This window comes from Sodiomyces alcalophilus (genome assembly GCF_042370955.1).
Source record: "Sodiomyces alcalophilus JCM 7366 unplaced genomic scaffold ACRALscaffold_1, whole genome shotgun sequence".
NCBI lineage: Eukaryota > Fungi > Ascomycota > Sordariomycetes > Glomerellales > Plectosphaerellaceae > Sodiomyces > Sodiomyces alcalophilus.
The window spans coordinates 78-13933 of NW_027263532.1; the positions used below are offsets into that span (position 1 = coordinate 78).

Genomic DNA, 13856 nt, shown 5'->3' on the forward strand with positions numbered 1-13856 from the left:
AAGCTATTATATAAGAAATACGCTCTTAACTAACTTCACTTTACGCAACCTAATAAGACCTTGAGCTTTTCCAGATTCCTACCGAACCTATCCCGGCTATCCGCGAACTAGAAGGACTATTTTTAGATGGTCTCCGTTGCGTATAATGCCCGTACGTTGTACGGTCCTTCCGGGCTATATAACACTATTGTCGTACGGTATATGGTTGGACTAATCTATGGTAAAAAGGCGGCGACGTAAAGCGGAAAGCTGTATGTCCTCGTCCTATGCTATGGGAAACGGATATACCTTGTTAGCGTTTTTTTAAGAGCCGCCTAGCAAGTACTTGGTTCCAGGTTATTCCGTACGATACACTATCTGGCCTATTAACCTAGCCTATACTAACTTAAACACTAGCCTTAGAGTTTATCTTATCTAACACTAAAGCCTTTCAGGAAATCGTACGGTATACAGAATAATCTATCCAAGACCCTAGTGGTAAGCTGGAGCTAAACCCCTGGTTAAAGCGTGTTGGCTGGTCCGAGCATTTACTTGGCCTTGACCGTGAATATCTTTATACGGCTATGAGTCTAGTGCCGTATGAAGGCTGGCCCGAGAGTGCTGAACCCGAGTCACTATTGATCCTCTAGCATATTTGGGATGCACTTGACCGCCTTGTACATAATGCGCGCCTAGACTGTATTTATACTAAGGTCGGTATTGCCGTGCTATTCGAGGTTAACCGTAAGTCCATCGACGTTAAGCCAAACCACCCCTTTAATGCTAACCTAGAAGACCGTACGATTACTCGATATACCTTAGTCTGGAAAAGGCTCCTTGCATATATCCTTCGTACGGATTGCTGGGAGCCAGAAAACGTACCTAAATTTAACCTCACAACCAACCAAGACAACGCGCTTAGTTCTTTATACGACTTCTTCGAGAACCACGCCCCCTTATCTACCCTAACAGAAAATCACTATACAAGACTTGACCGGTTATGCCTCGACTTACTTATTTCTATCCTCCACCACCTATTACCAGGCTCCTTGTACGATAGCGTCCTACTCAGCGCGCTTGCCGTTATGGGCATACGCCAAGATGGAGGCTGGCACCCTGCAGAAGACTATACTTCGGTGTACTCTGCGGTGATTAAGCTAGCAAGGATGTTTGTTGTACGGCACTTACTCTTGTAATGGCAGGACGAGAAGGACTCCCTAGAGCTACCTGGTCTGTTTTACCTCGTACGGTAAAATGTCCAGGCCTTTCTAACTACTACCCACTCTACGCGACTTCCTACCCCGATGGACTGGATCTATGATGCCCGGTCGTACGGGATAAAGATCCAGTATACTACGGCACTGGCAGGCTTTGTGACTTGGCAGGGGACTCGCCTAACCTTCCGCGATATCTCTTTTACTATGGAGGACTTATCGGAATGCTTTTACTAGATTATAAACGACCTTTACTGTACGATGCAAGAGCTCCTTTTCCTCCACCTAGACGATTAGTCCTTTACGGTGGTTCCTTAGGCGGATATTATCGACGACTTATCCGAAACCAGTCCTGGGTATAGCTTCTTATCCGAGCCACGGAATACCTGGCTAGAAGGCCGTGAGGACTGGCTTGTACGAAGAATTATGGATAATCCTACCCTGGCAGCTAAATGGGTATACGCAGAGGATAATAAGCTCCGTTACCGTACGATAACACTTATAAGCTACCTTTAGAAAGTCGATAATTTCCGAGAAAAGCTCCTTGTCCTGATGCATATGCTCGGTGGCCAACCTTCACGCATAACAGAGATTCTCAACCTCCGGTTTCTAAACACATCGTACGGAGGAATGAGGAATGTCTTTATCCGCTACGGCCTTGTCTGCTTCGCCTCAAGCTACCATAAAGGCTATAACAACAAAGGAGGATTGAAGATTATCCATCGCTTTTTACCACGGGAAGTAGGCTTTGAGCTCGTACGATATCTCTGGCTTATCCTACCCTTTTGCCAACAGGCCCAGTCTATTGCTTACAATGCCGTACGGCCAAGTCCTTTCCTTTGGGCTAAGCACCTTATCGATATAATAGAGGCTGAGGACGATACACTAACACAAATAATCTCCTTACTCTGGGCTTCCGATAAGATGCGCCGAGTTATCGAGTAAAACACCGTACGATATCTTGGAGTTAAGCTAGGTGTTAGCTCCTGGCGCTATATTGCTATCGCTATCTCCCGCCGGTTCCTTAACAGTGCCTTTGGGCAAATGTCACACTCCGAACAAGTATCGTACGATGATTCTGACTTAGAAGATGGCGGGGATATTAGTAACGATATTTGGGATATCCAGGCTGGATATTCCTCTCTTGTCGCCGGTATGATATACGGCTGCGAGGCGTAGGATACGTATCTTGGAATGGCCGTACGATAAGAGTAATTTCGGAAAATCAGTATAGTATGGTATCGCTTCTTCGCCTTTAGGATACCCGAGTCATTAATAAGGAAAAGCGACTTTTCTAATCCTTTCGACTACGAATAATATAACCTTCGCCTTGTACGACTTTAACGCCTTGCCTAACTCGATCTATAGAAGTAGCTAAGGCAGATGCTCCGGATTCCTGATGCCGTTTTCCGGGGAAACCAGCTATAGATAATCCAGACTATCGTACGGGGATTATCGCTAATTATCCAAATTTGCGGCACTGGTGGCGGAAAGAGCTTATCTTTTATGCTCCCTGCCTATTCTTTGTATGATGGTGTTACTATTGTTATTGTGCCCTTTCTTGCACTCTAAGACGATATTCTCTAAAGATGCCGTACGCTGCTAATCGAGGCGTGTATCTGGGTAGATTAGGATATATAAGTAACCCGACTTATACTTATTACTCCTGAAAAGGCAGTAACTCGGGGCTTTCGCTTATTTCTTAACAGGCTTATCGTACGACAGTAACTAGACAGGCTTGTTCTTGATGAGTGCTACACGGTCCTGGATAGCTTATACACATTTAGACCATAGCTCCGTACGATCGGGTCTTTCCTATATTCTATCGGCGTACAGCTTATATTCCTTATAGCCACATTTGCTCTAAGAGATGAGGCCGAGTTTATCATAACTCTACACCTAAAGGAGCAGACCCCGATTATTGTACGAGACATAACAACACGCAAAAATATCAAGTACACAGTACTCGAGGTTCCGATATTCGAGGAAGAGACTAACACCGTACGGAAACTCGCAACTTAATAACGTTATACCAGACTTATTATATACTGTATAACGATTCGGCGCGCCGAAGAGCTAGCATCCCTTCTCCGATGTGGTCTTTACCATAGTAAGGTTGCTGACTCGAATGCCGCGAAGTCCGCTATCGTACGAGACTGGATCCGCGATGGCGGGGTTATTGTGGCTATAAACGCACTTGGCGCCGGGATAGATATCCTAGACGTACGACACGTTATCTATCTCGGCCTGCCTCGTTCTTTACGAGACTTCGTATAAGAGAGTGGGCGCGTAGGCCGGGATTCTAAGCCTGCCATATTAATAATTGTGTTTACAAAAATAATAAAGCTCTGGAAGATATAAGAGGTTGGCTGGGTAAGTCCCGATAACGAAGATATCCTAGACTTTGTACGAGATTCAGTAACCTGCCGACGGATAGTCCTGGATCGTGTAATGGATGGCCGGACAGACCGTGTTTTGTGCGAGGAAGGCGAGGAGCGCTGTGACCTTTGCGATACTAGCTTAGTTACCTTGTACGGAACCTTATCGGACTTTTTAACGCTATAAACAACATTATAGCCATTACGCCCTATAGTCGACCACATAACCATTATATAACATTAAAGGCAGTTACACTAAGCCTAATAACGGCAGCTTACTCGAAGCCGTACGATAAGTAAAGACACTACCTAACTTCGAGAATATTTTATCCGCTTTTACTAAGGTTGCCCGGTCTGCCTTAGCTCAAAGGTGCAAGACATATATCGCCCTCTTAGCTAGTAGTGTACGGAGTTAATAGACGCCGTACGAAATCAGATCCGCTAAGAGAGGATAAGGCTAATATAAGAGATTCGGGATTTTGGTAAGCCGTACGACTATACGGGTTGTTTTATTTGCTGGGTACCAGAGAGTATATGTCCACGCTGGATAGTAGTGGACTTAGATAGTGGCTTATTTAAAATGGTGTAGATAAGGATATGCTTGTACGAAGGCGTGATGGAGTGGGTGATCGCTATCTCCTTTGCGTTTGGATTCGGCGATGATGCTTTAAGTAAGGCTAAGGAACTCGTACGGGATTAGGGAGTATGGGTAAGTGATACAGTTACGCGATAAGACTTACTAAAAGTACGAGTCCGGTGGGGTACTATAGAGATAAACGGGCTATGCGTGTTGTTTTTTTTTGCTTGTTATTTATTAGAGGAATTTTTAAAGGATAAAGAGGAGTAAAGTAAATAGTTTATATAGTATTAGTTAATACGTTACGAAATATCTTATTTATTCTTTACTAACTCTACTACGTTCTAGTTATTCTGTACGTGAATATTGTATCCTTCTATGGATATAGTATCTTGTTTGTTCTTTGATGACTCTATAATGTTCTAGTTATTCTGTACGTGAATATTGTATCCTTCTATGGATATCTTATCTTATTTATTCTTTGATAACTCTATAATGTTCTAGTTATTCCGTACGTGAACATTGTATCCTTCTATGGATATCTTATATTGTTTGTTCTTTGATGACTCTATAATGTTCTAGTCATTCCGTACGTGAACATTATATCCTTCTATGGACATCTTATCTTGTTTGTTCTTTGATGACTCTATAATGTTCTAGTTATTCTGTATGTACGTGAATATTGTATCCTTTTATGGATATAGCATCTTGTTTGTTCCTTGATGACTCTATAATGTTCTAGTTATTCCGTACGTGAATATTGTATCCTTTTATGGATATATTATCTTATTTGTTCTTTGATGACTCTATAATGTTCTAGTTATTCTGTACGTGAATATTGTATCCTTCTATGGATATCTTATTTTGTTTGTTCTTTGATAACTCTATAATGTTCTAGTTATTCCGTACGTGAATATTGTATCCTTCTATGGACATCTTATCTTGTTTGTTCTTTGATGACTCTATAATGTTCTAGTTATTCCGTACGTGAATATTGTATCCTTTTATGGATATATTATTTGTTTTTACGTATCTTTGTAATACGCGCCTTCCGTATTCCTTCCTTCCCTAAATAGATCTATTATATTCTATTAGCTCTTTCCTAAATATATAACGAGTTATCGAAAATATTTCGCCTTTTCTTTTTTCCTCTTACTCTATTATTTTTTTTCCTTTTCTTCCTCTTCTATACTAATAACTACTATAATAACCACCACCACCACCATAACCACTAATAGTAATAGCAGCCATGGCGTACGTTTTCCTCCCCTGAATTAAATGCTTGCCGTACGATACTGACTTTGCTAACTTTCTTTTTTTCCTTAGGAACAGTAATATTAATAACAATATGGAGATGGTTCTGTGGAACCCGGGCGGCAGTGCCGAGGAGGAGCGCCCTAATAACCTTGGACTGATTCGTGGCGTCCGTGGCGAGCCTCGCCTGACTTGGGTTGATGTACGAGGTTAATAGTTAGTAAGGTTTGTCTATAATGACCTTTAGCGTGCGGTGCTTGCACTGCCTGGCCGTCCTGTGATCTTTGTCACTGGACGCTGCTAGGTTAGGCAGATTGTGAGTATGAGGGACTCGTACGTTAATGCCTGGCTTATCCAGAGTCGTGGTGCTGGCGTACGAGAGCCCTGCACACCTTGCCGACGTAAGATGAGCAGGGACGTTATGGGGTATGCCTATCCCTTTCCGGTCTGCTTTTATCTACCGGGTCACTTTGGTGGCTGCTGCGGTAATTGTAAATGGCCGGACGGCGCTGCTAAGTGTGATATACTGGATACCACTGATGACGTACGAAGAGGTGGGAATGCTAGAGGCCTGCCTGCTCCAGGTGATGATGCAGATAATCCTATTGATGTTGATGAGGATGAGGGTATAGCCCTTAACCCTATCACCCTCTAAACTAAAAAATAACTAAAAAAATAAAAAAAAACAAAAAAAATAAAAAAAATATAAAAAAACAAAAACATAAAAAAAAATAAGTTATTTTTTTTTCTTTTTTGTTTTTTTTTTATTTAGTAAAGCTGGACTTTGATTTTATACGAGTAGATAGACCTATGAAGTATATTATTAAGTGATAATATATAGAGGTATTAGTCTAGAAGTCTAGACTAATACAGGATGATATTAGGCACCTTCTTGTGGTATCCTGCGTAAGTAACTATCTTTGGGTAGTGAAACTAAGACCTAATTGTAAATAAATAAAATAAATATCTAGAACCTTTGTATGATGTCTAGTCTTGATAATATATAAAGTTAGAGATGTCTGTTAATGAAATGAAATGAATGTAGGGAACCTAGACCGATGCATATAATGCTCGTACGGAGAGCAGGTATATCTAAATGTATATAGTGTAGTGTAAGATTTCCAGCTAATGACACCATACCATCGATGTAAGAACCTTCGTACGATGTCTAGTCTTGATAATATATGAAGTTGGAGATGTCTGTTGATGAAATGAAATGAATGTAGGGAACCTAGACCGATGCATGTAATGCTCGTACGGAGAGCAGGTACATCTAAATATGTATAGTCCGGTGTAAGATTTCCAGCTAATAGCACGACGCTATAGACATAACCATCAAAGACAAAGTCGTATATACTGCCTGGAGTAGAAATACGAATAATATATTAAGGGTAGCTCGTACGAACCTTATTTTTAACTATATATAATATCTTAATTCAGCGATTCGAATAATATACTTTTCATTTGGTTTTGACACGAGAATATCAACGACTTCTACTCGGAAAGATTTTAACGAAGTCTACCCTATGCCGTACAATTATGGCCCGTGCACCCCTTATAAAAGCAACGGATTCTACTACAATCCATCGGATACTAGAGGATAGGGTTATAGTGCCTGGGTTTAGTGCGTTAATAGATAGGATAACTCGGGATAAACTTCTTAATATCTTAGGATATAAACTCCTAAAAGAAGGTATCGGAAATACGCTTATTGGTTCTGCCTATACTATAGTGGCTAGTAGTAGGGGCGTTATAAAGGGCTTATATAACTGCTTCTCGAAGACCGGACTTATTGGGGATAAAAAGACGATCACGAAAATAGACTATACTATTAGCGTCCCGAGTCTACTAGGTGGGTAGTTTACTATTAGCAGAATAAAAGGGGTCGTCTTTTTATGCTTTAATAACTTCCTCCCTTAAACTTAGCAGGGCGGGCTTCTCCCTATTAGCGAGCTTTAGGAGGCTAACAACGAACTTCTTTATAAAATCTTTAACTAGACGGCGCCTTTCTTAATCGATTTCGGCGGGGTTAGCGGTATATTAGGGCTTTAGGGATAATCCATTAGCAGGGTTCTAGACGCCTATTCGGTAGCGAATTTCGAAATCATAAATAGCTAACTCTTCTAATTAGCGGGCGTGCTATGCCTTAATACGAGGCTTATTTAAGAGGTAGCAATAGTTTAAATAGTTAGTAAGGACTTTGACTAGGGTCTAGGTATAGGCTATATAGTATCGCTAATAACAGAATGCTTTATAAATAGCTATAAGCTTAGTATTAGGGGTCGGGTAGTTTAACTTAGCTCCTCGAAGCTTATAAAAGAAGAACGTAACGGGTCGCTAAGTACGGTCCTCTAGTTAGCTAATAACTATACTAACTACGAAGTTAGAGGCGTCTAGCTCGATTCGAATAGGGAGACGGGGGTTAAAATAGCGGAGGACGGGGGCGTCTTAGAATATATCTCGGAGCTTCTTAAAAGATACTCTTTATTTATCGGAAAGGGTAAAGACCCCTGGCTAACTACCCCCTTTTAATAGGTCGGTAAGTGGCCTAGCTATCTTAGAGTACCCCTTAATAAATCGGCGGTAGAAGCCAGTAAAACCAATAAAGACTTACACCTTATTAACAGAATTAAGCTCCTCTTACTCGCGAATAGCTTCTACCCGCACAGGGTCTATATAAACACTATTAGGCTTATAAATAAAACCAAGAAATTCCATTTCCTAACACTTAAAGACACACTTTTCCGGGTTCGCGTATAAAGACTAATCTCTTAACCTCTAGAGGACCTCGCGTATATATACGCGATAGGTCTCCTTGTCTAAACTATAAATTAAAATATTATCTAAGTAAATAATATAAATAGTATCTATAAGACTATATAATGCCTTATTAATATATCGCTAAAAACTAGCAGGGGTATTATAAAGTCTAAAGGGTATAACTAAATACTTAAAGTGACTATACTTAGTACGAAACGCAGTTTTCTACTTATCCCCTTCTCTTATACATAGCCTATAGTAGGTATCTTTTAAATCTAACTTAGTATATACCTTCGCTTTAGATAAGCGATCCAAAATCTTATAAATTAAGGGGAGGGGGGTATAATCCTTATAAGTAATCTTATTAAGTCCTTTATAATCGATATAAAGACGAAGCTTACCTCCTTTTTTTAGGATAAAGAGTATAGGGGCACTAGCAGGACTAGTAGAATTTCGAATCCAGCCTTTAGTAGAGGCGTCTTTAATATACTATCGTAGAGTCTCTAACTCTTCTTTAGTAAGGGTATAGATAAGACTAAATAGCGGAGTCTAACTATCTTCTAACTTAATAGCGTGGTCCCACTTATAATGCGGCGGGAGGCGACCGGCCTTAACGATATTAAAGATATCTAGAAAATCTTAATACTATTCGGGTAAAAAGGACTTAGGTGACTTCGGGAGGGCGTTAGGGGTAACGTCCTTTAGGGGGATATTAGGGCTAGGCGAAATAGAATCAGAATAGGAGGCGGGCGGAACGGAATCGGAACTATAGGCGGGTAGAACGGAATCGGGACTAAAAGCGGGTAGAACGGAATCGGAATTAGCGGCTAGGTCGGAATCGGGAATAATAACACGACCTATATAGAGGGTATCCTCCTAGGGGGCCACTACTAAATTAACTAAACGGATAATTATACGGGCGCGTTTTCTTTCTTTTTTAATTTCTTTAGGACTTTAGACTATCCCTCTCTTATTAGTGGCTAATCCAAAGTCTTCTTTATTAATACGAAAATTCTAAAGGCGGTCGGACTAATCGATATAAGGATTATAGGTAGTTAACTAGGGGATACCTAGAAGGACTTAGGAACCTTTAGTAAGGTCGATAATATAAAATAAAGTATAATATATATAAGTATGGTCCTAATTATCGGTGGCCTTTATAAATAAAGTGATAGAACCGTAGGTGTCTTTTTCGACTTCGGAAAGTCCCTAATTCAGATATTCTAGGGGGCTAGTTAGGTTAATACCTAGAGGTAAGGCGTGGCGGTTAATAAGGTTAATACTACCTTTATAATCTATAGACGTAAGACACTATTTCTAACTACCACCTAGCTATACTAGGAGTTTAGTCTTAAGGGTCCTAGTTTCTAGGGACGGCGAGCTAGGTAGGGGCTAATCCTAGGGGGCTACTAATAGGTTATTAGCTTAAACTTAGCTAACGACTTATTTCTTAATAGGCTAGTTATTAGGGCTAGACTAAGGCGGAGGTATATAGCGGGTTAGCGGAGTATAAGTGTTATATAGCCGATAATTATTATTACCGGGTATATTAGAAGTAAAGGTATTAGCGGAAGACGAATTAGCTAACTTAGGGTATATAGACTTATAATAACCGAACTAATAATAATAGTAATATTCGACTTTTAAGAGGGGTTAGTGTTTAGTAGAGTCTTAGGAGGGACTCTCCGTTAATAAGGTAATAGGAGGACTATTAAAAGAGGGCTAAGCCGAAGTGGAGGTAGATAGGGCGGAGGAGGATAAGGCGGCGGGGGTAAAGGTAAAGGGCTAAGAGGACCGCGAGCTATTATTAGTAGCTACGCCTTAACTAGAAGCTAGATGATAGACTAAGGGGCGGCTAAAGGCAGGTGACTCGACCTTTATTAACCGGGATAAATTAACTTCGGCTTAATAAGCTAAAACGTTAAGGTGCTTATAGTCTTATAGGAGGCTATTAATAGTGATTTAATCGCGAAGGGGCTTTTATAGCTTTATAAGAATAAGCTATATACGCTATTTATCGGGGAACTCTAAGGAGACTTTATTAAATAAAGAGTCTAATCGATTAAGGAACTGGCTATAGGACTAGTTAGGGCGTTATATAGATTAATCTAAAAAAAGCTATTCCGTGATAGATATCTTATAAGTATTATAGTCTACTAGCTAGCTAGTAAGGGATTCACGAATATCGACCTATTAAGCGGGTTTCCCCCCTTTTATAGGGTTATAGACCCTCCGCTAATAGGTATACTACCTAGACTTTATTAAAGGCGGGAGATACCTACTAGTAAAGTATACTTTCTGCCTCTTAGTAGTAAAGTGATAATAATCTAAATTAAACCTTTCCTATAGCTCCTCCACGAAGGTCTAGAACTAATTATAGGACTTACTATCCTACCTAGGGTTAGGATAATTAACTTTAGCCTAATTATTACGCTCACGCTATAGCGATAATAAACGACCTTAACTAAGGGGCGAAAACGAGTCTTAATAGCGACGACGCTTACGGCGGTCGGCTAGTAAATAGTCGTTATCTAGGTCTTCCCTATATTATAGACGACGCAGCTTTTCTTCCTGTTTTTCTTACTCTTTTTGGTTAGCGATACGTAATAGGATAGCTTTTAGTTATTTATCGGTAAGCTTTTTAGGGGGAGTATCCTCCTACTAAGGATTATAATATCCGACTAAATAGTTAAGCGGGACTAAAGCTTAAGGCCTAGGATTAGCCGGGGGTAGGGAAGTCTCTTTTCCTTTCCCTTTTAGAGTTCTTAATAACAGGTTAGAATACTTAACTTAGGGAGGGCGAGCGGCTCTTAAGGACTCTCCCTAAGTATAATAAGCTAGCGGAGGACGGAACCGTTCCGCTAAACGATACGAGGACGGTATAGTGGCGATAATAATAGGACTAGGGGTTCCTAGGGACTAGCTATTAGGAGGTAAAGGATAGGAGGCGATTATAACGGCGTTACCGTTAGAGTCTTCGGGGTCGGAAAGCGGGTTACTAAGTTTAGAGCTCTTGGGTTCTGGTTTAGGACTAGGAGGAGGACGGCGTTTAGGGCCTATATTATAATAGAAGGCGAGTTCCTATTAGGAGGATAACTAGTAAAGTGCTTAATCGAAGTCTGCTAATAGCTTCCGATAGTCGTTATACCCGTATAGAGGGGGAGAATAAATAAAATATTATAGGATTTAAGTAAGGAGTAAAGGAAGCTATTATAAGACTAATAAGGAGGCCTACTAATAGACTAAGGGAGGGGGTATTATACTAAGATTATTCGTTAAGTTCCTTTAAAAGATATAGGTATAAAGGTCTTTACTTATAGACCTCTAGGTGCTACTTAATAAGAAGGTATTAGTTATATAATCTCCTCTTAGAGTAACTAAGGGACCTTTATAATAACTAAGGGACCTTTATAAACGAGGTAGCCTTGCTATAAAGGCTACCACCCCCTCTATATACTCTAAGCTAGCTCTTGTATTCTAAATACACGATAAGCCTTCTCTAAACACGAAGCCACCTGGTAGTTAACACGTAAGCCTCTAGAACCTCTTCACGAGAGGCCTCTATGGCTTACGCGATAAGCTTATACTAAGCACTGGTAGGAAGCCCAGAGACTTAACACGAATTAACCAGACCTCTTTATGCCTCTTACACGTAGTAGTATAGAAGGATTAAAGTTAGCTATATTATAAGCGCCGATATAATCGCTAATAGATTAACGAAGGCCCTGTCTAAAGAGAAGTTTATAAGCTTTAGGGAATAGGTAGGAGTGATGGATATATAGGGACGTCTCTATATAAATAAGCTAGAGGAGATCTTACCGGAGTATTTAGAAGAGCTAGAAGAGAAGTTTAATAAAAGCTACGTGGACGTTATAAAAGGGGATATATCGATAGAAGACGCCTATAAATAACGTTAACTAAGCAACTGTTATATAGTTATTTAGTTAGGGGGGTGCATCGTATAGGCTGGCCTAAAGTAGGTCCGGAGCGGGTTATTCCGGGCCTGAAAGTAGGAGTGGATCTGCCGCAGGAATAAGGGCAGGAATTTAGCACTATAATCAGAGATTTCCATAGAGTCAATTAAATCAACAGATCGATCGCTTATTTTACGCAATTAAGTTATATGCTGTTTGTAATATATAACGCTTTTACCTCTCTTTTTAAGTGCTTAAGAAGACAGTACGATAGTGCTCGACAAGAAGTCGACCTTACTGCTATATATGATATTCAATTACCCCTAATAATAACTGCCTCACTTCCACTCTTATAACCTCTTAACTAGCTCTCCTAAACAATATTCAGTATATAGAAATAGAACTCAATCTTCGTCTTATAGCCGGACGACTAATAGGCCCTAATTCGACTTGACCCGATCCTGACACTCTTAATTTGGCCCCTGCTGTTGCTGGAATAGGTACTGTATTATCTAGCATTAGGGACCTTGACCATAGTACCTGGTGTGACTCTAAGCACTAGGGATGAGTCACGCTGGACTTCGCCTCGGTATAATTTGCTTTCCAACCCTCGACGGTGCACCTCTTTTCTTCCGCCTTAACACCTAACATAACTAATCTTTCCCACTCCACCTCTAAGACGTCTAAGAAGTCCACCATAGCAATGCCACAGCGATGCAACCACTCAGTCGTTAGTAATGACGCGGATGCCATCTCGACTTGGCCCAGCCTTAACGTACCACCCACCGCCGGCAGGATAGTCGTCCTGAATGGGTTCCCGGGTACGGGCAAGTTTACCATTCTTAAGCAAGCCAAAGAGCTCCTGCCCGCCGACAAGACCTGCCTTCTAGATAACCACCTACTTATCGACCCCGTTGTAGCAGTTATACCCGACCGAAGTGATGAACACCACGAGCTGCGACGTATGGTCCGGGCACCTATTTTTGAGAAGCTAGGAAAACGCGCACGGGAGGGCTGCGTCATCCTTATGACAGCATGCCTGGCTGAAGACAACGAGAGGGATACCGCCTTCCTTGAGGAGCACCTTGATATGGTGCGCGGGACCGACATACCCATCTTCTGGGTGAATACGCACTGTGACCAGACAGCCCTGGAGCAGCGCCTCAGGAGCCCCGAGCGCTACCATGGGGCCAAGACGAAGCTGACGGATGTGCGTGTCCTTGAGGACCTGCTGCGTGAGCACCGCCTTATTGAGCCGAGCAAGATTGCCGACGGATCGACGAGGCTAGTGGTAAAAACTTTGGATGTAAGCGGGCCGGTGGAGCTCTCTGTCAGCCATCTGATGAGCATGATCGGTTTTCCACTGGGTGTCGGTTTAGCATGAGTCTGGGTAAACCAGTTAACCCGCAGTGACCTAGCGTCGACGAACTGGTCTACTTCGTAGCCGAGAACCCTCTAAAGGACTCCAGAAAGGAACTTTATCTGCGTTGCATTTCTCGTAGCAGCAGCTAGTGACAGGATCGATTAGACACACCCAATAGCGCGATTAGGCATAAGTAAGATACAAGGACGGGTGGTTATCGGCCGTATAAGAGTCTTTGAGATTGAGTAGCAGATGAATGCAAGTACTCTCTTTGAGATAGTCACGGAGAAGTAGCCTCAGGGCATAGGGACGGCTGACCGGGCTAACTATGCGGATTGAAAAGTTCTATAGTGGTCATATTAGGTATGCTGATAGCAACCACTCTGTCTAAGACGGGAAACATTTCACTACGGAGAT

At 41.4% G+C, this 13856-nt stretch overlaps 3 protein-coding genes across 3 annotated transcripts; all 3 read left to right on the forward strand.

Annotated features, from left to right (window-relative positions):
• Window positions 1-579: 579 nt before the first annotated feature.
• Window positions 580-1377, forward strand: ACRALDRAFT_2014581 (uncharacterized protein; the record flags this gene model as incomplete). Its single annotated transcript, XM_071019780.1, has 5 exons — window positions 580-597; window positions 630-678; window positions 1024-1127; window positions 1182-1228; window positions 1365-1377. The coding sequence occupies 5 exons, from the start codon at window positions 580-582 to the stop codon at window positions 1375-1377; spliced, it is 231 nt and encodes a 76-aa protein (XP_070878283.1).
• Window positions 1378-5496: 4119 nt separating this feature from the next.
• Window positions 5497-6041, forward strand: ACRALDRAFT_206554 (uncharacterized protein; the record flags this gene model as incomplete). The annotated part of the gene is made up of 5 exons (XM_071022064.1): window positions 5497-5604; window positions 5650-5679; window positions 5707-5918; window positions 5955-5986; window positions 6028-6041. 5 exons carry the CDS (start codon window positions 5497-5499, stop codon window positions 6039-6041), a joined length of 396 nt encoding a protein of 131 aa, XP_070878284.1.
• Window positions 6042-12779: 6738 nt separating this feature from the next.
• Window positions 12780-13460, forward strand: ACRALDRAFT_1047349 (uncharacterized protein; the record flags this gene model as incomplete). Its single annotated transcript, XM_071015499.1, has 1 exon — window positions 12780-13460. One exon carries the CDS (start codon window positions 12780-12782, stop codon window positions 13458-13460), a length of 681 nt encoding a protein of 226 aa, XP_070878285.1.
• Window positions 13461-13856: the final 396 nt, after the last annotated feature.